Below are 24,406 nucleotides of genomic sequence, written 5' to 3' on the forward strand. Positions count from 1 at the left end.
CACCACAAGGTCGCATCCGCCCCCCCCTTCTCCCTCCTCCCCCCCTTTCTCACGATAGACGATGGTCTTGCTCTTCTCCTCCGTGTGGCCGCAAAGCTCGATCTCGACAAACGGACTGGCGATGCTGCGGCCGGGCTTCGGCAGGTGTCGGGCGGCGATCACCTGCAGGCGACAAACACAGACCAACAAGCAAAATATGAGAATGCTTTGTGCTTTGCTGTGTGTGTGTGTTTGTGTGTGTGTGTGTGTGTGTTGGCACATACCCTGACCACAATGTTGTACTTGACCTTGTTCTTCTCCTGGTGCGGGTCGTAGGTGTCGCAGCGCATGAGCTCCGGCTGCAGCAGGTAGCCCGTGCGTCCGTTCAGACTGAAGAGGGCGCTGTTCAGCTGGGCGTATTTATCTGGACGGACACAGACATACGGACTCAAGACGAGCCGGTTGAACTACGGTCCTTTAAAGGGGCAGTAAGCGATTGTAGTTCCTCCCGGCCCGCTAGCTGTCGTTTCTAACCGTACCTGCCGTCTGGAAGTTGAGCGCCACCATGTGGCAGCCGGCCGCCCACAGTGGGTAGGGGTCGTAGTTGGAGGACTCCACCCGCTGGCCCTTCGGGTAGACGCGACTCAGAGCCTTGCAGTTGTACTGCAGGAAGTCCTTGGTGCGGCTCTTCCCCGGCACCTTGTTCTCCACGAAGGAGCGGATCTCCTTGTAGCTGAAGCTGTCTGCGGAGAGCGAGGACAGGTCGGGGTCAGCGCCGGCGGGTGGCGGTTCGGCCGATACCAACAGGACAATCAACTTGCCTGGAGCAACGGATTCTTGCATGTAAGCTGATGTTCAAATTGCTAATGTTATAGGCCACGTCCACACCAGTTAGACGATGAGCGATATCTCTCCTAACATCTGATCTCAGAACAGTGCCGTGTTCGTATTCATTCTTGCATTACGCCCCCTGGTGGCAGCAGCAGGTTATGGGCTCGAGAAGCCAGCTTGAGTTCCAGACCTCCCTCCTTCGTTTCTGTCATTTTCGTGGGTGCGATCGCGACCCGACGACAGAGTCTGGGGCTTGACGAGCAGAAGGGGAGAGCAACTCTTCAGTGCTTTGAGGACCAGAACCCGGGATCTGTGTTGAGTATAGCCAGCTACAGACGGGCGCGCCAGACAGATCTGTGCATCTTAGCTCAGTGTCAGAAATAGCTGAAAAGGTAAATCACATGACCATCGACGTACGTTGTGCTCATGCGTGTTCTGGTGTTAACATATGCTATATTGCTTAATTACTAGATATTCAGAAAGGAATTGTGCTGATTGTGACTAACCCTTATATACTGTACTTATAAATGTTTGTCTCTCATTACTTAAGGTCAGTTCAACTACAAAGCTTATGTTCAGGTTACAAAGATAAGAACAAGGTTAAGCGATATATTGGCATTAATCTATCATTAATCGCACCGAGGGTCAAAGTTATACGACACTGAGTGGCTTTTGAAGTTACGCAAACACTAGCCGGCTCTGAGTATAGGACTGTTTCGACAGTTTCGACTGTGACACTGTGACACTGTGACACTGTGGGGACGGTCTTTGTCTGCGGGTGTTTTTACCGAAGCGGTCCTTCTCTTTGCTGAGTGGCTGACAGTAGACCACCAGGTCCGACATCTCTCTGGCAACCTCTGCCTTCTTCTCCACTTCCACCTGCTGTCGCATCTGAAAACAAAAAAAACAGCCACTTCCTGTTGATGCAGACACACGACCAGTGAAACAACCCTTTGTGGTTACATAGAGTACGTGGACTGTTTCAAATATTACTGAGCTCACGCTGCACGGACTGCAGATATGTAAAGAGTGAAATGATTATTACCAAACTTGAAAAGTTCCCTCCAGGTTCCGACTATACGTATATATATATATATATATATATATATCATGTACGTGGAGAGACCAACCTCTTGCTCCCTGTGGTACTGCTTGCTCATCTCTCTCTGGGTGATGTTCCAGGCCACCTGGTACCATTCGAACAGCTCCTCCACGGATCCTGCCGCCAGGTCGAACTGCAGGTTGTCCTGCTCCATGTCCTGCAGCGTCAACACGTGGGGCTTCCCGTTCTTACCGTGCGTCACTACAAACGAGGTGAGAGACAGAGAGGGGGACACGGCGAGGGAGAGTGAGGACGGGACGGACGCACAGTTACCAAACACTACAAACAACAGAGTAACTTGTTGTACTCACAGTTTTGGATGTTGCACTTCGAGATGTCCACGACACCCTTACACAGTTCACCCAGCGGGTTGTCTTCAATGTCCTGTTTTAACACACACACACACAGATTGTTGTCAGTCAGTCTCTACGCTGACTGGGCTCCTGTCAAATTGCCTTCACCTGTCCTCTGCTCTCAGGTTGGAGGTTGTTGGACATCTCCTCTACATAGTTCGATGGGAAGAGCAGTTGTATCTTTCCACCATGGTCGCCTCGCCACCTGTAGGGAGGAGGAAGAGGAGGAGGAGTCTTGTTCAACACATGATGTTCATTTTGTACATTATGGTCCATTTACAGTCAAACAGACCATAAAGCACCGGATGTGTTGGCTACAGCGTGATTGACAGCTGGTCCGTCCAATATGCGTTCAATATAAAGTGATATCATTTGGTTGCAGGTGTAGGTGGTCACACAGTGGACACGCTCTCAGTCAGACCACGCCCCCAATTCTACGTCCAACTTGGCTTTAGGGTTAGGGATAGAATTGGGTTTAGGTTCAGGGCTCGGGACAAGTGTGTGTGTGTGTGTGTGTGTGTGTGTGTGCGCGCAGACTCACCATCCATTGTTCTCCTTAGTCACGTTGTGTATCAAAGCTCCTTTGCAGAAGCTGAGTTCGTCCGGCCTCGTAGCCGGGTAGCCGTATAAAGCCAGAACTGTATTTTTGGGCTAAAGAAGACACACACACACACACACACACACACACACACAATCAGGAAAGTCTTCATGAAAAAGACAAAACTGCAGGAGATAACGGACAGGCGACGGTGTGGCGGTGTGAACGCACCAGTGACGGCTCGATCTCGTTGGGCTCCACGTACGTCTTCACCTCGTACAGAGACGCACAGTCTCTCTCCTGTGAAGCAGTGAAGAGGAAATGACATCACAGCACAGTGACGTCATATATTAACCTTGAGTGTCAAGAGGCGGGGCTAGAGCGAACAAAGATGTAAAAGGTGACAGTAGGATGCAAACGAGACACAACATGGAGGCAAATGACTAAGGATTTTGGCTCGGATTGAAATCTAGCTGTTGGATTTCCATGGAATTTCACCCAGACATTCACAGTCCTCAGAGGAGGAACATCTCCTCCACCACACCAGGTCAAAAGACTTAACATTTACCAAACAGATCTGGTGCAATGATTTTTTTTTAAATAACCTTGGAGATTCCTGACTTTTCATCCAGCTCCATCAAGACTAAAGTTCAAAAGTTTGTCCTACACTTTGGGATATGACACAGTGTTTCCCATTAACTCCCTGGCATTTTTATAATGAACCGAAAATATTTTTCTCCTCCTCCTTGGTTCCCACACATTGATTTATCTGTGGCGGTGATGATCGTGGTGTGGAGCCGCGGTTATCGAGGCCCCGCCCATACTGGCGAGTAACTCACTCTGCCGAAGCGGTCCACCAGCTCCTTCGTGACCGGGTAACGTAGCTTGATCTTGCGATACAGCGGCTTCTTCTTGAAGTAGTTGACCAGCTCCACCAGACTCTCAAACTCGGTGGTGGTGCCCAGCAGGTACATGTTGCCCTCCTTCTGGATCCGGCAGTGTTTCACCTTACCGTCGCCTCTGACAAAAGAAAGGACCTGATTACTAACACGTTTAAAACAACACATTACAAAGACGTTGAAATAAAGTGTCAGTGCACCTGAATGTGATGGCGAAGGAGTCCGGTTCTCCTTCTCTCTGCCGGATGAGGAACGCTCCGTCTCTGGGAATCCTCAGCAGGTAGTCCTCCGCCTGACCTCTGCTCAGGTTACTGTAGAACCACCTGCACAACACACACAAGCACCTTTACGTCATGTTTGTGTCTGCGCGTAGATAGTTCTGTGATGCTCATGCGCCACAGTACTCAGTCATACGTCAGCGATGTGTGACAAACCCTTCTTTCAGATGTTGGTTGGGCTGCGGCACGGCGTCCGTGAGCCGCAGCTCGAAGTCTTGGCAGCGCAGCGGGTTTTCTCTGTAGTGCTGGATCAGGGAGTAGACGCTGGGGAAGTGCAGGTTTGGCGTCAGGTAGTAGTAAGTGAGCCCCCCCTCCGAGCCGGAGCGAATACGACAGTGCTGGACTCTCCCACTGCGCCTGAAACACACACACGGAACAACAGACGGTGGGAAAAAAACACTCAACCTCTCAAGAGAAACAGAATCCTGTTGACGGACGAACGAACCACCGACGGAGATTCACTCTCTGGAGAGAAGCTCCGAGACTTGAGAGGCTTCAAAAACAACATGCAGTTTGTTCTCTTTCCACTAGATCAATTAGTAACACACAACCAGCTTCCACTGACCAAACGGTAATACCACCTGGAACCACTAGGGAGAACAAGAGGTTTCTGTTGCGTCTTTAAGTTTTTGTCTTGTGGGGCCATGAGGCGAAGAGGCTGTAGCTACCAGAAGGAGAGGGTGAAGTCCGTGACGTAGGTGTCGCTCTCTCTGACCAGAAAGGTTCCGTCTTGTCCCCCGAACTCTGCGCAGTAGTCCTGGATCAGCCGCTCGGCCATCAGCCTGCCCTCTTTCATGCGACCGTGGAACCACAACTCTGAACAGTGCAGGTCCTGGTACCGAGTCAGGCGAAGAACAACACATATATTACCGTCCGTTGCCTCTTCATAATAATGCTGGATTTGTGATATTTAATATTCACACGAGACAAACTCGCAGGTGAAGTTTTGAAGAATCTTTTCTCACCTTCCTATCTCCTTCTTCCCGCTCCTCCTCCTCAGCGTAGTACAGCGTGTCGTCTCGGATCACACAGTAGTGTTGGTTCCACAGCTGGGACAAGAGAGAAACATGCAGTACACTTGAATTTCCCCAAAAATCTTTTCTCTGCAGCCACGAGGAAAAATCCAAACAATGACACATGAATTTAGAGCGAGTTATAGTATAGTGGGTTTGTCCTGACCCCTCTGACAGTACCTGGTCCACAGGGTCCCAGATCTCCAGGTCTCCCTGTTTCTGCCCTTTCCTAAAGTCTTTACTGATCCCTCCTTCCTCCACGCTGAGCTTCTTGTGCTGCACAAGGACAATGAGGAGAAGGAGAAGAAGAAGAAGAACACAGTCACCGTCTCTAGTGACGATCACTAGACTGTGATAAAGATGGATGACATAACAGCTCCTCTAAAGTGAAGCCAAATTATCACGATCGCCCCCTGGTGGCAGGCTGCAGTATAGGTCATAAGCCCGCCCCCTCCGCGGTCGAACTCAGCAATCACTTCTGCACAGACACCGACTCCACATTTCGTCACCAGCACAAGATGGCGGCGCCTGAATCTGAGATATTTCAGCTTCATATTTGTGTTTTCGTCCACATCTTCATTCACAGTCCATGATTTGAACACACGGTACCTTGAGTATGATCTTGCCCTTCAGCTGCGTGGGCGAAGGCAGCTGCTCGGCCATGTGCTCCACAGGTTCAGTCAGCAGCTTGTGTCCGAACACGTCTCTGAAGATGCGAGCCATCTGACGCTGCTGATCTAAGGGACAGTGCTCCTCTATGGACAGGATCACTGGGAACCTGAGAGACGAGCAACGGATGCAAAGGAATCCGTTTTTTTTGTTTTGTTGTTGGTCTTTTTACGTAAAAAGAAAAGGCACACAGGGCGTCAGTAGTTTTCGTGACTCTTACTCTGAGGTGACGAACGCGTGATCGTTGATGGCTTTGACAACGTCCTCGAACTTGATCTTGGTGGTTCTGGTCCAGCCGTGGTAGATGATTGGCTCCCCGGGCCCTTCCCAGCAGTCCACTGGAGAGATTCAGCAGCGCCACATAAAATACACACAACGATACCAGAAGTGTTTACAAAGCAACAAAAGGAATTACAACCCACAAGCTCTGTTTTCACTCCGGAGGCTCCAAAGGAATCCACAGAGGATAAAACAATATGTGGACCAATCAGTGAACTACAGTGTTTACAGCTGCATCCTTTCATACTGACACTCGACACAGCGACATCCCAGACGAAGGCAGCGCACGTACGCCTCTGTGGACGACTCACTGCGAAGCTGATCACCTGTCAGGTAGCTGTGGGACGACACACAAGTCAGGAGGCGTCACAGATCCAAGAAATGTCATAACTACTGAGCACCCATGTAATAATGTAGTACTGACAACTGAGAACCATGTAATAATGTAGTACTAACAACTGACTACCATGTAATAATGTAGTACTGACAACTGACTACCATGTAATAATGTAGTACTGACTATTGATGTTATAATGTAGTAATCACTACTGCGTACTGATTTAATAATGTAGTTATAACTACTGACTACTCATGTAATAATGTAGTAATAACTGAGTACTCATTTAATAATGTAGTTAGAACTACTGAGTACTCATGTAATAATGTAGTAATAACTACTGACTACTCATGTAATAATGTAGTAATAACTGAGTACTCATTAAATAATGTAGTTAGAACTACTGAGTACTCATGTAATAATGTAGTAATAACTACTGACTACCCATGTAATAATGTAGTACTGAGTTCTCATGTCATAATGTAGTGATGACTACCGAGTACTCATGTAATTATGTAATAATGACTACAGAGTACTCAAGTAATAACGTAGTAATCACTAGTGGGTACTCATGTTATAATGCAGTGGTGACTTACGAGTGCTCATGTAATGACGTAGTACTGACTACTGAGTACTCTTGTTATAACGTAGTACTGACTACTGAGTACTCTTGTAATAACGTAGTACTGACTACTGAATGAACAAAGACTCGATGACCAGAGCCTTGTGTGTAGTTTGTGAGGATGTAGTTTGTGAGGATGTCGTACTGACGTGTTGTGCGAGGAGTTGATCCAGTAGTGGGACAGAGGATTGTTCATGTCCAGGTTGCTGATCACGGAGAACTTCTCGTCCCACACAGAGTTCTCCTTAGAAAACAGGAAACCGAGGAACTGGGACAGAAGGAAGGCGTCAGAGTTAAATGTCAAAAACCTGAAACGCTGTGACCTAACAGCAACAATCCTGCCGATGAAAACTCGTGTAACAAACAGTGGCCTCAGTACTTCGCTGACGGTGAACTCGGGGTCGTTGGTTTTCCTCATGGTGTCGTCGATGAAGGTCGTCATCAGTTCTCGGACCTGGTTCAAATCATTGGCCCAGGATTCCTGAGGGATACAGAGAAGGAAGATGGCGTGTTGACATTTTATTCAAAACTGGAAAAGATTAATTTCGGTTCCAAACAAAGTTGCATCGGCAGATAGAATCACAATAGGTCAGTTTTCATTCAGTGTTAGTGCAGAGAGAACAATTTTAACTATAAGAACACAATAACTAGTTATGAATAAACTCAAGAATTAAAATGAGGTTAGATGATTTACTGAAAATCAACTTGAAACCAAAAGCCGGTACCAACCATGATGCCAATGGTTCACATATAATATAAACTGCATGTAAGGAAAATGGAATTAAATAGTTTGTAAGAGTGTAAGTTTGGAGAACCTCAGGGCTCAATACTGGGTCCTTTTTAATTTTCAAAATCTTGAATTTTGCTTGTTGATAAAAACCTTATGGCCAAAAATCTGAGCATAACATTTGATTCGAACTTGAATCATATTCAACACATCTCTAAAATAGTTTTGTTTATTATTACAGATTTCTACAATCTGTAACAAAACTGAGTTTTTCGTTTATCTCACATTTTATTCATCCCAGAACTCAAATAACAGAAACTTCAACTGCAGCTCTTACTTGTTTCAATACAGAGTACCTGGAGAGTACACTGAGTGAATAGTTGTTTGATAAAGTTCACACTACACCTCTGACTTCTGCCGCGTTGATCTTTCACTGTCATTTATTTTACCTTTTGCTGGTAGATGAGGAATCGTTGGAAGTCGTGGAGCAGAACCACGGAGGCGTCTGGTTTATCTGTGTTACTGAATCACGTCACAGAGCAAACCAACAAGTCAAACCTCACTGACGGACTACAAATTAACTTCACACGCTACCTTTCATTTAGGGTTTGTTAAGATCGTGTGATGAAAGTATTGAGGGGGAAAAACACGAGCTCACCCCAGAATAAAAGCACACGACTCCTTTTTGAACTCATCGAGGATCTGAGTTAAAGAAAACAGCATGAATAAAAACAAACGGGGGAAAAACATATGCACAGTCATGAATACAGTCAATGTGATCAGTTCAGACTTACCTCATTCTGTTCAAACATTATAAGGTTGTACAATTTATGAAACTGCTCAAAGTCCAGGCCATCTTTCTTTGCTCCCACTTCCTGTGGAAGCAGAACATGAAAGCACTGATTCAGACGACGAGAAGATTCAATTTAATTCCAGATGAGGACTTTCCAGATCAATCGATCACCTCGGCCAAGGAGGTTTTTGATTTGGCTCACGCCCGTTAGTTTGTTGGTTTGTTTGATGCTAAAAAACTTGAATTAATTCATCTGATTTTAACTGGATGAGGAGAAGAAAAGGACAGAACCTGTAATTTGTCTCTGAGCACTCGCGAGCTCGGGACCTTGTAGTTGAGCAGAGGAAGCAGAGTCTTCAGCTCCTTCATGGAGATGCTGAGGAAGACACACATCACATAATCTGACACGTGTTCATATCCAGCTGTTTATTAACATAACACCTTCCACTTCTACACTGCATATTTTCACTTAATCACCCACTGTATCTGCTCAAAATGCTTTATTTACCGTGTCAGTTAATAATATAATCATAATTATTGTTAAATGGTCAAATACTCTGAATACAGTAGGAACCATATAAATATCGTAGTGTCATACCTTCTTTGTTTCATATTTACTAATCGATTGTCAGTGTTTTTAATACATGTTTGGAGACTACCCTAGAAAATTTGGAAAGTTTTCTCACATGCAGCAGTTTGATGGGGGTTTAAATAAATAAATAAATAAATAAATATATATATATATATAGATAGATAGATAGATACTTTATTCATCCCAAGCTGGGAAATTCCACAAATGTAATACCAGTAATAAGACACAATAATGATTTTATGATTGATGTAGAGTACCTGTTTGTTTTGGTCTGATTGACAGAATACATCTGCTTCCTCAGCCAACTGAGGGGGAAAATAACACAGATTAATCACCAACAACCGTGTGTGTGTGTGTGTGTACTGTACTGTACTGTACTGTACCTCTCTATGAGAACCGGAGTCGGAGCAGCCACCGTCTCTTGCCTCAGCAGCTCCAGTCCGATCAGCCACTTCTGAGCCTCCTCCACCGAATCAGCTGGGAAACGATACGGAATAAAAACGTAGAAAGCATTTTATAACCTGCTACCTGGAAAACACTTTGAACTGCATTTGATTTGATTTTGAAAAGTGCTTTATGAATAAAGTTTGATTGTAATGCTTTCTGAGCGTTCTTCCCAAAGTGTTCGATTATTTCTTTCAACAAAAACGGTCAAATTGAGAAAAAAAAATGTTAATAACTGCTGACGCTGTTGTTGTCCTTCAAAAATAATCAGCCACTTCAGAGACCTGCTGGTTTTAATATCTAAGCAGATCCAATGTTGGTGAAAAGCAACTTGATCCATGTGACGTGGAGCTGGAGACGCAGTGGAGTGAAGAGCTCTCACCTCCCAGACTGAGGGTGTTGAGGACGAACTGCGATCCGTAGAAGACGGTGAAGCAGCTGTTCTCCTCGTGTTTGTCCTTCCCGTCTCGGAATCGCTCAAAGTCCTTGGAGTTTCTCCCGGGACGAATCTCTCGGATCTCAAACAGGTCGACTGGAACACACGCACGCACGCACGCACGCACGCACACACACACACACACACACACACACACACACACACACACACACACACACACACACACACACACACACACACACACACACACACACACACACACACACACACACACACACACACACACACACACACACACACACACATTGGCGAGGATTCAATGTTCGGAAATCATCTTCACTTTTGCTTAACTGTCTGCAGTCGAAGTCCCGAAACACAAGTGATGACGGATGTGACTGTTTCATGTTACAGAAAGTCATTTAAAAAGTCTTGGATCTGCCCCAAGATGGACGCTCGTGATACTCACGGACGCCGTCGGTCTTGTCCGCGGTGCGCGTCCAGGCCACCTGCCGCGTCTCCATGATGACCTGCACGGTGAGCCGCTCCGCCTTCTGCCGGAACACCGTCATGACGACGCCCATCTCCATGTCCCGCTTGATCAGGATCTTCTTGTACTCCGTCATCTCGCCCCGCGGCGCCGAGCGAGGCATCTATGCAGCAGGGAACAGGACGGGGCGGGAAGGAAGACAGAGGACCTGCGTTCAAAAATTCTGTCGCAGCTCATTATCCAGGTCTTTTTTGGAGATGTTCTTTCATCTCCTCACTTTGTTTTAAAGATTCCACTGACTCCACACGTGCAGGTCAGGCAGGTCGTCACCCGTCCTGTGTCACAGGACAGTCAAGTACAGTAATGTCGTCCGTGGAGAAAATAATCCAGACGATGTGACCAGGTCGTCTTCGTATTCAGCAAACACAACTTGTGTTACCAACTGGTTGCATTGTGGGAAATGTAGGAACCAGAGTTTTGAAAACGTCTATTCAAGGTCTCTTAACTCAACTTTACCTTCATCAACACGTGAAGTGAAGAAGGAATTAGAATCAAGTTTGTGTTTCATCTAAACACGACGATCAAGTTTCACACGTGTTCGCTCATTTGTCGTGTTATTTACATCACTGACGTACAAAACATCTAAAGACAAACTGCGTCTACATCTCCTGAAAGACAACATCGTGCCTTTCTACAATGTATCTCCACAGCTTTCTATCAAAAATCCAATCATAGACAACCTTGTGTTACTGTACATACTGTAGCTTTATACCGTTTCATTATCTGGAGGGGGAAGTGAGAGCGGCTGGTGGTGGTGAGGATGAGGAGCTCTTGATTTGAGTCAAAGTAAAAAGCAGCTGTTCCAGAGGAAACTGTCCACAAAGCAGTCGTCCTCCTCACTAATGGTGTGAAGTGATGGAGTCAGACGAAGACGATATTTTGAAAAAGAGTGTGTGTGAGTGTGTGTGAGTGTGTGTGTGTGTGTGCGCACATAACTGGTGGAGCAATATCTCATATTTAACTTGCAAATTACCGGCGCGATAGCAAGAACCACACAGCGGCTTAGGAAAACTAAACTGTTATGAAGGTTTTCAGTTCTCGTCTCCCGTTTTTATATCATCAAATGTGGCTTCACTTTTGGGAAGCTGTCATGTCGTCCATCTTTATTTATGGAATAGATAGGAAAAAAATTGGAAAAAATAGGATTTGTTCATATCAATAAAAAAAAGTAAATTACGATGTTATTTATGTGCAGATGAATATTAAATATGAAACTGTGACACTAATGTGCTGTGGATTCAGACAGTATTCACACCCATTCACATTTTGAACGTGTTATGTTACAGGCTTGTGTCCTTTATCAATCTACACTCAATTCTCTATAATGACAAAAGAACATTTGGGGAATTTTTGTGTTCAGACACTTTTCTCTTTGAGATGTTTCTACGCCTGTGGTCAATTCAGTAGATCAATGGAAACAGATCTGGGAAAGGCTACAACAAAAAAAGAATCTTCTTCGTTGAAGGTTCCTTAGAGCCACAGTGGCCTCGTTGATTCCTAAAGTTTGGAGCAACCAGACGCTGACTGACAACCTGCGCGACCTCGGTCAGAGAGGCGACCAGCGACCTGACATTTCCAGAAGGACGACCATCACAGAAGCATCTGATCTGAGCTTAATGTCACTGGACAGAAGCCTCTCCTCAGTGAGACCCATGAAAGCACCGATAGGACTCTGATCGTGGAACCCCGATGGGACTGTTTGGCCTCAGTTCTATGCCTCGTGTTTGGAGGAACTCCGGTCAAACCCTCAACACCAACCCAACAGCGAAGCACGGCTGAAGAGCAAAGTCCTGAGGCTGGTCTGAAGGTTCACCGTCCAACTGGACACTGACCCTGAGCATCCGGCCGAGATGATGCAGGAGGGGCTTAGGGACAAGAGGCCCAGCCAGAGCCCTGACGCCGACCAATCACACGTCTAGTCTGGAGACCTGAACATATCTGTCCACCAACGGAACAGACGTTGAGAGGATCTGCAGAGAAGAAGCAGCAGAGAAACCCCAAATCCAGGTACAAACCCAAGAAGATCTGAGGCACCGCTGCCAAACGAGCTACTGGATAGAAGGTCTGAGTACTCGCAACTGGTACAGCTGAGTGGGTTACACCGCTGACTGTGGTGCAGAAGGGCTGGGGTTCAATTCTAGTGTGGGCCCATATGCAAATCCCTGAACGATATGTCTACCTCTGATATAAGATTAAAACTGATGATTGTAGATGGTTTGGACAAAAAAGTAATGTAACATTATTCAGTTCTGTGCAGTTTTTGTTTTGCACTCGTGGACGATCAAGTGTAGATCGAGGCTTTTGGTTAATTAGCTACAACATAATAAGATGTGAGAGAAGTGAAGGTGTCTGAAGGGTAAAAACTAAGAAACGTTCTTTAGTGTTTTTCAAGTGAAGTTAACGATTAACCGACGGTTTACACAACGCCCCCCCCCCCCTTTGGCCCTGCCGACACCTTCGCCCCCGGTGGAGGGACTGTCCCCACCCGGCAGCTTTATTTAGACTGACAAATTTCCTCATACCAATGCAACTGATACGAAAACACTAATGCTGAGACAACACACAGCCATATATGTTCATGTCCTATGTTTCACGAGCCGACGGTTATTCTATATGAAACCAGGATGTGATGATAATCCACCCCGCTGGAATGTAACAACGTCATGATTCATCAAACGAACGCACACACACACACACACACACACACACTCACACACACATTCAGACTCTCTGGTGACGTACAATAAGATAAAATAATTCAAAGGAGTTTGTTTAGTTAGAATGAGATCACATACAAAGTCAATGCAAGGACGTGAGTAGACGTGAATGGCGCGAATTGCCGAATCAGTCGGTCAAGTTAGAAAATATTTGAGCAAAATATGTCCGTGACGCGTTGCAGCGAAAGCCAGTTACGAGGAGATCCTTCCACCGTCACTGTCGTCAGACGTCCTGACGTTGTGTCAGACATGGAGGATGGAACTCTCGCCTCTGTGTGTGAGCAGCACGAGCTTTTTTGACACAATTTTCTATTTGTATTGTGACTGGGCGAAGAAGAAGAGAGGGGCTTGACAGGAAGTGTTGGACGATAGCTTTAGCCCCAGTTAGCACAACCGCTCTGTGTGGCTTTCCAATCCCAATTCCTGTCTGACTTTGAAGTGATTTTGGAGAAAGTTTGTTTTTCTCTTTGTTGTTGTTGTTGATATGATTTTACTGCTCTGCCCGTTGCGCTAACCACTAGTTTCACTTAAGTTTAGCTTAAGGTGTCATGTTACGTGGTGCGGTACGCACCATTTTCTTTTGTTTTCAATTTACAGAGCAATTGGCTGAGCTGAAAAACATGGATTTTTTTTTTGGCACACACACATGGATCCGACAGCGAGCGGACCGCGAGTAAAAATCCACGGATTTTTACAAAGTGTGTATTGATTTAGAATCGCTTACTGCGCCTTTAACACTTCATGCTTACGTGGGTGCATTCAGCCCAATGTTCACGGTTTGTATTTACTCGTGCGCATAGGCACAAATGATCCTGCAGCCAAACTTGCACAAGTAGAAACACAAAGCAAAAATTTGAATCACACATTTTGATGGTGTGTGGGGGGGGGGGGGGGGCAGCATCTCTGCTCTTGCATAAAAATGATGGACGCCACTGTTGTTTATAAAGGTGACCGGTGTATGAAACAACAGTAGAATCTCTAGTTGTGATTAATCTTCTGTCCACTCCAGAGAAGAACCATCATCATCATCATCATGATCCTCATCAGGACAATCCAGTGACCCGTGACCCGGAGGAGCAGACGGTCGAGCTGCATCGAGACCCTGATGAGCCTCATGTGAGGTTACCAGAGATGAAGCGGTTTTCCCCTCCTCCTCATCCTCCTCCTCCTCCTCCAAGCGCCTCGAACACGAAGTGACAAGAACAAATGAAACAAACCCATAGATAAAGTTAATTCTCACCTTCACACGTGACGTGGACTCTTCTCCTCCTCTGTCGTTGCTGCTGTTTCTTCTCTTCTATCTGCTCATGATGATCCGAGACGAGGGCGGAGAGGATGTGGAGTGTTGACAGAACAGCAGCCGCACAACGGTCAGTTCCTCTATCTGACAGGATGAGGAAGTAAAAGTTCACTTGCGTTACAATCATAAAAAAGAAAAAAAAAAGAGGCCGGAAGAAAAAAAAGAAAAAAAGGACCGTATCTATGCAAAGTAGGCGACGCACTGCGCAAGTGACACTGCACCGCTTTGACCTGAGGGAGGATGAGGGGCAGAAATACACTTAATGGATTATAGATTATTACTGTAATAGATTATTTCATTCCCTTCAAATGAGCCCAGATACAAAGTATAGATTATGGAGGGAGACATTGAGGTCTGCACCTGCAGGAACAGTTTTAAAAAGTGTACATGAAAAATAAAAACATTTTAATGAAGCTCATTGTTACTTATCATATAAACAAGATATTAACCGGATCACAAGGCGAATATCTTCAAAAGTTACATGTTTAACATGAATATTTCCATGGTGGTTGATGATGTAATAATGAACATGTGGATACTTCAGTAATTAATGGAAATATTTAGGTATTTAGGTCCATTGTCTTATGTGTTCTGTGTATACCAGACAGTTGCTGCTCAATATGAAACAAACATTAAATCTGTTATCTCTTATACGAGATAAATTTGAATCATTGTAGAAAAAAAACATTTATTCCAATTTTCCTCTGATGTCGTCTTTTCTTGTCTTGTGAATTTTCTGGATAACTTTTTTTCTCTATAAACTAATTTGAGGAGTTTTACCTGACGGATGTTTTATCCTGTCTAATCTTGTATTTATATTCAATTTTATAAATTTTTTAACTGTTTATATGTAAATTATGTAATACAAATAAAAGTTTATTATGATTATAACAAATATCAATCATTTTTGATATTGTTTTTATACCAACGACACTCTGATGTCCAGCGCAAAGTCTATCGTATCTTATGTTATTTTATAAAACCACCACGATAAAACTGTTAGGAGGAAAAAGGTTTTGAAACTGACCACAGAAATGCCAAATGCCACAAAATAGAAATAAAGATTAAAGTTATGATTATCAAGAATGTCACAGAAAAGTTGAAATATACGTGTAACTTAAATGAATGGTTAATATATGACTACACTGTTTAATGCATGATGTCGGTTCATTGGTCATCTGTTGTTTTAGTCTTTGTTTGTATAAAGAACTTTTAAAACAGTTAAACCAATAAAAGTTTAATTGACAAACAATAATTCACTCAGAATATATTTTCACATCTCTGGGAATAAAACCATTAAAAGGATTTCCACCTAACGATGAACATTAATATTCTTTATGATCCGCTGCGGTGGGATGATGTGACAGATTTGCATGTTTGACTTTGTGTGTAACATTTGCATGTTGGCAGCGCAGGAGAGGGAGAAGAGGAGGAAGAGGAGGAGGGAGGGAGGGAGGGGACACAAGTTTACCTTTCTGCCTCCGAGCCTGTTCGTACAGTTGGTCCGTACAGTTGGTTCGTACGGTTGGTTCGTACAGTTGGTTCGTACGGTTGGTTCGTACGGTTCGTACGGTTGGTTCGTACAGTTGGTCCGTACAGTTGGTTTGTACGGTTGGTTCGTACAGTTGGTTCGTACGGTTGGTTCGTACGGTTCGTACAGTTGGTTCGTACAGTTGGTCCGTACAGTTGGTTCGTACGGTTGGTTCGTACAGTTGGTTCGTACGGTTGGTTCGTACGGTTGGTTCGTACAGTTGGTCCGTACAGTTGGTTTGTACGGTTGGTTCGTACAGTTGGTTCGTACGGTTGGTTCGTACGGCTCGTACAGTTGGTTCGTACAGTTGGTCCGTACAGTTGGTTCGTACAGTTGGTTCGTACGGTTGGTTCGTACGGTTGGTTCGTACGGTTGGTTCGTACGGTTCGTACAGTTGGTTCGTACAGTTGGTCCGTACAGTTGGTTTGTACGGTTGGTTCGTACGGTTGGTTCGTACAGTTGGTTCGTACAGTTGGTCCGTACAGTTGGTTCATACAGTTGGTCCGTACGGTTGGTTCGTACAGTTGGTACATACAGTTGGTTCATACAGTTGGTCCGTACAGTTGGTCCGTACAGTTGGTCGGTACAGTTGGTTGGTACAGTTGGTATGTACAGTTGGTTCGTACGGTTCGTACAGTTGGTTCGTACAGTTGGTCCGTACAGTTGGTTCGTACGGTTGGTTCGTACAGTTGGTACATACAGTTGGTTCGTACAGTTGGTCCGTACAGTTGGTCCGTACAGTTGGTCGGTACAGTTGGTTCGTACAGTTGGTCCGTACAGTTGGTTCGTACTGTTGGTCCGTACAGTTGGTTCGTACAGTTCGTCCGTACAGTTGGTACGTACAGTTGGTTCGTACGGTTGGTACGTACAGTTGGTTCGTACAGTTGGTTCGTACAGTTGGTTCGTACAGTTGGTTCGTACAGTTGGTCCGTACGGTTGGTCCGTACAGTTGGTTGGTACAGTTGGTTGGTACAGTTGGTACGTACAGTTGGTTCGTACAGTTGGTCCGTACGGTTGGTCCGTACAGTTGGTCCGTACAGTTGGTCGGTACAGTTGGTCGGTACAGTTGGTTCGTACAGTTGGTCGGTACAGTTGGTCGGTACAGTTGGTTCGTACAGTTGGTTCGTACAGTTGGTTCGTACGGTTTTGTGAAGGTTTTGTGACGCCGATGTGAAGATCTGGCCGATCATGTTTCACAGGCTGTTTGGAAAAGTCAGACACGATCAAACTGTGACACTAAGTTCCGGACTTTAATTAAAGCACCAACGCAGGTTAACACTGCTAAGACAAAATAAATAATTTTATAATAAATAATAAAACTCACAAGTGTCACATCTGTGAGGATAATACAGGTCTATTAATATCTTAAACATGTTACAGGAAATTCTTCTTTTCTCTTTGATCTGTATTTACATTTTTACTCCATTTCATTGATTTTCTCCCCAAAGAAAATCCACCATGAGCTTTTCGATGAGTCTCTGATTCAGCAGCAGAAAATAACAACAATAATAATTTAAATGTCCAGAGGTGAATCCAGTCTGTTATTCAAGTCTGAGGCGGAATCAAGTGGTTGGCGGTTTCCTTCTTTTGGTCGGGAAAATTCTCAGATGGTTAAACGTCAGACGATCTCGTTATTAGTTTCATAAATTCAGAAAAGAGATGACGATGAATAAAGAAGACTGTGATAATGAGCCATGTGACTCCTACATGGTTAATGTATTACTCAAACCTGAGGCCTCGTGTCATGTTACTGCGCAAAACCAGAAGCTACAGACAAAACATGATCATCTTCAGAGATATGATATGGAAACTTCCACCACTCACAGATTATTAAATATTAATTCACGTTTTTCTTGTCTTCCCTCAGATATCAGGCAGTTTGAAGTAAGTGCTCACTGGTGGCTTCCAGTTGTCAGATCAGATCACTCAAAAGCTGCCATTTTAGACTGAGTCAGACTGGTTAGCTTAGCTTAGCCTGGTTTATGTTGAGCGAGTGTCTTTCTGAAAATGTAAGGATCCGAGCAGAATGAGAAACTTGAGATTATAACTGTGTGCAGTTATCATGTTGTCCCAGTAGGTGAAGCCAGGAAGCTTCCGGTCGCTGCTCACTGGTCCTGGTCCTCCTCCGGCTCCCTGAGGCCCTGACTGTGCAGAGTCTTCCCCGTCATCTCCATCATGGCCTGGACCTCTGGGTCTGCGTCCAGGACACTCTTCTTCTTCCTGCCCTCCACGTCCTCGCCCTGAAACACATCGACAAGGAGACTCTCTCTAGATTTCCCTCAAGGAAACAGCTGCTTATAAAGAAATAAACTGGCTGAACAAAGTCCCCTCACCTCCTCTGGCTCCGGGGGCTTTCCGACCGCCCAGACCTCCACCGAGTCCAGGGTGAACTCCTCCTCTCCGGAGAGCTGGGGGCTGCCGTAGGTGGTGCACCGGGGCCGAGCGCGGCTGTGACCGCGGCCGAAGTCGCTGTCCAGCCACAGGCCGAAGTAACCGTGCTGCCCGCCCATTCCCTGAAGGTGAGGAAACATTAACACCACAAGTCATGAAGTGGAACTTGACCAAAACTCTGGATCTAATGGATCTAATGAGGTTTCATGAGGTTTTTGTTCGTTCTAATGAGGTTTCATGAGGTTTTTAATCGCTCTAATCAGGCTTTTGTTCGTTTGTTCGTTCTTATGAGGTTTCATGAGGTTTTTAATTGTTCTAATGAGGCTTTTGTTCGTCCGTTCGTTCTAATGAGGTTTCATGAGGTATTTGTTCGTTCATTTACTCTAATGAGCTTTAATGTTCATGTTCCCACCTAATTCAGAAACCTAGTACAACACATCGACCCGATCAGACAGAATCTAGAAAAACAATATTAGGGAATAATAAATTTATCAGCTGCATCCGATAAGAAGCATGAGGATCACAGTTCTCCTCACCAGTCCGTTGGGCATGGTCTGCTGGTTCTGGTTCAGATACATGAAGTGTTGGTTGTATCCTGTTGCTGTATAAACTCTCAGTCTAGGCGACATGGTGAACAGGAAACATCTGGAGTCACCTGCACACACACACACACACACACACACACACACACGAACACACACACACGAACGAACACACACACACACACACACACACACACACACACACACACACACACACACACACACACACACACACACACACACACACACACACACACACACACACACACACACACACACACACACACACACACACACACACACACACAAACAAACAAACAGAGTATTACTTCCTCATCGAGTTGCTTTCTCGTCTTCCTCTGGCATCTGGTTTACATGCTTTTACTGCTGCATTATGGATTCTCACAGATTAACACGTGATATAAACTATAAGTGTCATCTTGACAACTAAGGTTCTACTTCGACGACTTGTAATGACAAAGATCAGTTTCAGTGATGTCATCAGGCGGAGCCGGACGCTCACGTCTCTCACCCTGGAACTGAGGTTTGACCTCCCAGCTGTGGGAGGCGAAGCCCCCGAAGACGTTTCCCTGCGAGTCTTTGACGAGCAGCAGCGTCGGACCGCGCTTCGTCAGGCCGCTCACCATCCGGCTGAAACTCTCCCCGTGCAGCTGCGTGGAGAACACCAGCCTCCAGGGGGCGCCGCAGCCGTCCGGCAACTGGAAAGATGAATAAAAGAGTTGGGAAGGGAGATAAGTAGAGTAGAGTCTTGATAGTGAACTGATAGTAAACGTTTGTGTTCTGACCTGTGGAGCCAGAAACATGAGTGTGGGCAGGTGCAGCAGACACCTCAGCTCCGTCCAGGGCGTCTCCCTGCAGGGGGGCAGCAGCGTGGGCGCCGGCCGGCCGCTCAGAGACACATTCAGGCCTTCGGCCACAAGCATCTCCAGGTACAACGACACATGGGGGACCCTGAAGATCCAGTCCTCCAGACAGGAAGTGTCACAACATCCTTCATCTGAGGATTGAACACAGGGTCAGCGTTACATTTCCTCTCTGTTAATATGTTGTTTGTTTTTTTAAATCACCAGTTTACCTCCAGGTTTGAGCTCTGAACACATCTGCTCTGCCAGGAGTTTGACGCCAGTGGAGCAGTCGCCCATTCGCTCTGGCTTCCAGCCCTGCAGGCGCCCCCTGTGAACCAGAATCTGAACCACGGCAGAGATCAGGTCCTGTAGGAACTGTGGAGGTGGAGGAGAGAGGGGGAGGAGTGAGTCCGGCGTCAGGTGGGAAGGATGGGAAAAAGGTCGGTGGCCCTTTGTCCTAAATGTACTGAGACAGAGACAGAGTGTTTCTGTCTGTGAGATGACGACACGTGATTCTGAGAGTTAAACACATCACTCTGACTGGGACAGAGAGGGTTTTTTCGGGACCCCATGCACTGACCACTCGTTAATCTGTGTAACGTACCAGAAATCTCCTCAATACATTGAGCTCTTGTAATAAATACTTCTGCGTAAGACATCCACGGTCTCCGTCTTCCTGACTCAACCGTATCCAATTTTTTCCCCCGTTCCACTCCTCACCTCAACAACCTGCTCACGTGTGACAACCGTCGCTGCCTGAGCTCCGCTCCGCGACATGGCCATGACGAGAGGAGCCCGTTCCTCAGCGGTGCCACGCAGCGCGTCCGCCAGGAAGATCACCAGCTGCTCCCGACCGACTCCTGAGGCGGCAGCAGAGACGCCGCCCGTCTTCCCAGAGGCCGCGGGCGCCGCCGTTGGTCCAGGGTCGATGCTGCACATGCACCGGTGGAGTCGCCCGATCATGGAGTCCGGTGCCAGGCTGCACATCGAGGCCTGACGGAGACAGAAGGAAGGTTCTGATGATACGCTGACAGAAACTACTGATCCGCGACAGACGTACGGACTGTTTTTGAATCTTACCCGCAGCAACTCCAGCGTCAGACTCTTCCCTGGTGGCGTCTTCTCTGAGGCTCCCGACAGGCCGCCGCCGCCCTGGAGTCTGCCAAACACCCCCTCGACCACGGGACGCTCCTCGGGCCGGAAGCGGGCCAGCCGCTTCTGAACCACCACGCTCTCCGTGTTACCCATGGTGCTCTGCAGGGGTCACAACACACACACACACACACACACACACACACACACACACACACAACAGTGTCATTATGTTTAGTACAGAGGAAGAAAACAGAATGAAAACCACATTTTAGAGAGCGTATTCATGTATCAATAATGTAAACCACATTGTGAGCATATTCAAGTTTATGACTGATTCTGGAGGATCATAGAGCTTTACATGTCCTAATCATATGAAAACTTATTCAGCAATTACATTCGTCAAAGTGTCACAATCATGGCTGCTGTTGTGATTCATTACGTCTCAGACAGTGTTTCCATCCATGTCTGTATTTTACAAGAAATGTATTAATAATAAATATCTACCTAAATATTTATGAGAGTTTTGTGTTAAGTTAAGAAAAAAATGAATTACTATAATATATTTAACAGAGGGCCAGGCACACTGCAAAAAGGTTGATGATTTTATGTCTATGTATATATGTCTATGTATGTGAGTATGTATATACATGTGTGTATAATGTATGTGTATATATATGCGTGTATATACATATACAATGTGTGTCTGAATCATCCTGTAATATCAGTAATGTTACAATAATGACCTTTCATAAAATAGTAATAACTCAATGTGTTAAAGGATGATTTGCTTCATATTGCTGCTCCCGGTGTTTTGCCTGAATGTTCAGACTTTAGCTGAAGATGAATTAACAGATTTAAATGTTATATTTAATAACTCAGCTCGTGTCTCCGTGTTAAATATCATGTCGCTCCACGTCGTGGACCTTGGGTCCTTACATGCTAGCTAGCAAAACAAGCTAGCGGAAGTGGCTATAATATGAATATAATAGTGAATATGATGAATTAATTTAATCTATAATGTTGCTGTGAAGCCGGTTGACTTCGACATCATCACTGACTCTGTGTGTGTGAGTGTTTGTGTGAGTGTGTGTTCACCTGTTAGAGTTCCGCCGCTCCGCATCACATCCTGCTTCACGATGTAAACTTCCTGGTCTCGGTAGTGACGACGGTGACATCGGCCAATCAAATGAGCTGCAGCTTCAGCTGCTTCATTGTGACTGGTCCATGGTGTCGGGGGGCGGGTATAGTTGGGGTGTGTTCAAACACACTCGGTCATTTTGGATATTCATTATTTGTAATTTGAGCAACATTTTCTTTTCCTTTTTTACTATCATCATCATTATAAGTAGTATGAAAATATTTATTCAGAGAAGATTGATCTATTGTCCCTATAGATCACATATATACAGGTGTATTATCATGATTATTATGATTAGTACGATTATTATTATTGTTATGTTAATGTTGTTATTATCATTATTGTTATTATTAGTAGTAGTAGTAGTGTTTGTATAAAAAAGTCTTTAGGTGTATTATTATTATTATTTTGAAAAGTACGATTGTTATTATTATTATTATCATTATTTTTAGAGAATTGCCTATCACATATATACTAGCAAAAAATTATGATTATGATCTTTATTTGTTGTGGTAGTAGAGGTGGTGTTAGAAGTAACAAATGAAGTTTTAGAAAATGAAATAGTTTTTGCATGTTTCTGTTTTATTCTACAACTGGGTCTCTAAAAATATAGTTTATCTACATATGTAGATTTATATAGTTTTATTTATATAGTTTACATCTACATCTCTACAAATAAACTTGACTTGGTCTTATAGTTTAAAATATACATATGCAACATGGCACATTTTTCTGGTCAGAATGGACGAGTCTCGTAATAACACTTAATCAACACATCAATCAACATCGTACTAAAGTATAAGTACATTCTTTTTCATAAAAGAAAAAAGAAAAAAAGAAGAAGAGAATGAATCATACTGGTATGTGTTCCTGTATTGATTCCATCTTCTTGTCACCAACATTTTCCAGAAAATAGATGTAGAAGTTCTGTTCTGTTGTTTCCTGATTTTTATTTCATCTTTTTATGAATTGCACGTGCACAGACACATTATAAACACAAATGAGCTTGTTGCAGCATCATGAGGAGGAGGAATTATCTCCTCTGTCCTGTCCCACATCTCACCAGTAGAGTGAGCACAGGAGTAACGAGGAGACCACGACGAGGCAGCAGCCCTTTGCAGAAGAGAGGCAGTTGAAAAAAGCTCCTTTTAAGGGCATGAGATTTGCTTGTGTGTGTGTGTGTGTGTGTGTGTGTGAGTGAGTGTGTGAGTGCACCGAGCTCTGGGTGTGTTGCATTGTGATGAGGCCTCGAGACAGTGGAGGCGTCAGCTGAACGTGGAGGTGACAGGCGGTCGTCTGCCCACAGGAAGCCAGTGACGCTGCATCAAGAGCCAGAAAATCTGAACCTGAAATTAACTGTAAAAGTATAAGTTAGTTGATAACTGGGTCATGACTCTGAATGAATACATGAAATGTCCCCTGCAGCTATGCACATTACTTGTCTCCACCCACGAACAAAAGTAACAGCGGGTCTAGATCCTACATATAGTGAGTGTATTCGTATTATTAATACTGAATCACCAACATTATGAAGTTTCGCCCTCTTCCCACTGTACAATGTTCAAAGTTCTCTTGAGAACAACTGAAAGCACAAAGTGACTGAAGCTTAATTTGCTGCGGTGACCTACAGGCAGTATTTTGACAGGATATCATTTTTTCACTTTCATAATTATTGAGCACACTATCTAATTTCTTTTGGCTTGATAAAAAAAAAGCAATAATGTCCTTCAATGAAATCTCTTTTGTCCCAATGCAACTCCTCGAAACTGAAAGTGAGAGAGTGAGAAGTCATAAAATAGATGTAAGATATTAGAAGTCAAAGTTAAAGACATGAACATAAATTCACAGTTTTGCTGTCGAGGCTTCTTGTTTAACTCTGTCAAACTAAAATCAAACAACTTTCTTTATGAATGTTTGATATTAGGATTTATAACAAATATAATACCAAAATGTTTTAGAAGCTTAATGCAGTAATCTGACACCATAAATATTATGAGACAGGATTTTATCGGTGTGAAGAAGTGTTAGTTTCAGTAGGAGTCAGGCCACACCCCCTGCCCCTCCAAATATGGTCACCTCTGGTTCCAGAAAACCAAGATGGCGGCAGCTGACAAACCAATGGATGACGTCACAGTGCGATGTAGTTTAATGACCGAAAACAAAAACACAGATAATGTCTCTGAGGTTTTTCTCTCAAAAATTCCTGATTCGGAAAGAATTGAATTTCTTGTAAATTTGTGACTTTAATCATAAAGAATTTCTGTCGGGTTTTTTTGTAATGCAACTGTATGACTTAATACATTTCTCACAAATCCGTGACTTTACTCTCAAAGAATGTGAACATGAGAAAACAGATCTTTTCTTATTGAACCTCAAACTTGGCGCTCACATCACAAAGTCATCAACGGGGAATGTGTGATTTGTTG

The 24,406-nt window shown here is 44.6% G+C and overlaps 2 protein-coding genes and 2 long non-coding RNA genes across 5 annotated transcripts in view; 2 read left to right on the forward strand and 2 right to left on the reverse strand.

Moving 5' to 3' along the window:
* The window catches only part of plcg2 (phospholipase C, gamma 2), a 17,140-nt gene extending 2,623 nt beyond the window's left edge, over window positions 1-14,517 (reverse strand). For both annotated transcript variants that reach the window (XM_035642549.2, XM_035642550.2), the window contains exons 1-29: window positions 14,358-14,517; window positions 10,320-10,503; window positions 9,839-9,988; window positions 9,396-9,489; window positions 9,270-9,317; window positions 8,712-8,796; window positions 8,422-8,502; window positions 8,286-8,329; window positions 8,077-8,149; window positions 7,280-7,381; window positions 7,050-7,168; window positions 6,193-6,278; window positions 5,883-6,000; window positions 5,603-5,771; window positions 5,174-5,269; window positions 4,946-5,029; window positions 4,649-4,812; window positions 4,137-4,337; window positions 3,903-4,025; window positions 3,643-3,823; window positions 3,035-3,103; window positions 2,807-2,916; window positions 2,374-2,470; window positions 2,224-2,296; window positions 1,941-2,113; window positions 1,599-1,701; window positions 519-722; window positions 264-403; window positions 54-162 (exon numbers count right to left, since the gene is read on the reverse strand). In XM_035642549.2, the coding sequence (XP_035498442.1) occupies window positions 54-162; window positions 264-403; window positions 519-722; window positions 1,599-1,701; window positions 1,941-2,113; window positions 2,224-2,296; window positions 2,374-2,470; window positions 2,807-2,916; window positions 3,035-3,103; window positions 3,643-3,823; window positions 3,903-4,025; window positions 4,137-4,337; window positions 4,649-4,812; window positions 4,946-5,029; window positions 5,174-5,269; window positions 5,603-5,771; window positions 5,883-6,000; window positions 6,193-6,278; window positions 7,050-7,168; window positions 7,280-7,381; window positions 8,077-8,149; window positions 8,286-8,329; window positions 8,422-8,502; window positions 8,712-8,796; window positions 9,270-9,317; window positions 9,396-9,489; window positions 9,839-9,988; window positions 10,320-10,503 (3,280 nt within the window). In that variant the 5' untranslated portion in view covers window positions 14,358-14,517. The remainder of the gene's footprint in view (window positions 1-53; window positions 163-263; window positions 404-518; window positions 723-1,598; window positions 1,702-1,940; window positions 2,114-2,223; window positions 2,297-2,373; window positions 2,471-2,806; window positions 2,917-3,034; window positions 3,104-3,642; window positions 3,824-3,902; window positions 4,026-4,136; window positions 4,338-4,648; window positions 4,813-4,945; window positions 5,030-5,173; window positions 5,270-5,602; window positions 5,772-5,882; window positions 6,001-6,192; window positions 6,279-7,049; window positions 7,169-7,279; window positions 7,382-8,076; window positions 8,150-8,285; window positions 8,330-8,421; window positions 8,503-8,711; window positions 8,797-9,269; window positions 9,318-9,395; window positions 9,490-9,838; window positions 9,989-10,319; window positions 10,504-14,357) is intronic.
* Window positions 12,324-15,114, forward strand: LOC124850106. Its single transcript, XR_007030952.1, has 2 exons — window positions 12,324-12,407; window positions 14,129-15,114. It is a non-coding gene; the product is annotated as an uncharacterized LOC124850106 (long non-coding RNA).
* Window positions 15,115-17,184: 2,070 nt separating this feature from the next.
* On the reverse strand, window positions 17,185-22,034 carry meak7 (MTOR associated protein, eak-7 homolog). The gene is made up of 9 exons (XM_035642557.2): window positions 21,938-22,034; window positions 20,828-21,001; window positions 20,468-20,740; window positions 19,978-20,122; window positions 19,688-19,899; window positions 19,414-19,600; window positions 18,876-18,994; window positions 18,282-18,461; window positions 17,185-18,188 (listed from the first exon to the last, which is right to left on the reverse strand). The coding sequence occupies exons 2-9, from the start codon at window positions 20,993-20,995 to the stop codon at window positions 18,054-18,056; spliced, it is 1,419 nt and encodes a 472-aa protein (XP_035498450.2). The 5' UTR covers window positions 20,996-21,001; window positions 21,938-22,034; the 3' UTR covers window positions 17,185-18,053.
* Window positions 19,090-21,355, forward strand: LOC118315339. The gene is made up of 2 exons (XR_004794838.2): window positions 19,090-19,917; window positions 20,015-21,355. It is a non-coding gene; the product is annotated as an uncharacterized LOC118315339 (long non-coding RNA).
* Window positions 22,035-24,406: the final 2,372 nt, after the last annotated feature.

This window comes from Scophthalmus maximus, chromosome 7 (genome assembly GCF_022379125.1).
Source record: "Scophthalmus maximus strain ysfricsl-2021 chromosome 7, ASM2237912v1, whole genome shotgun sequence".
Lineage (NCBI taxonomy): Eukaryota > Metazoa > Chordata > Actinopteri > Pleuronectiformes > Scophthalmidae > Scophthalmus > Scophthalmus maximus.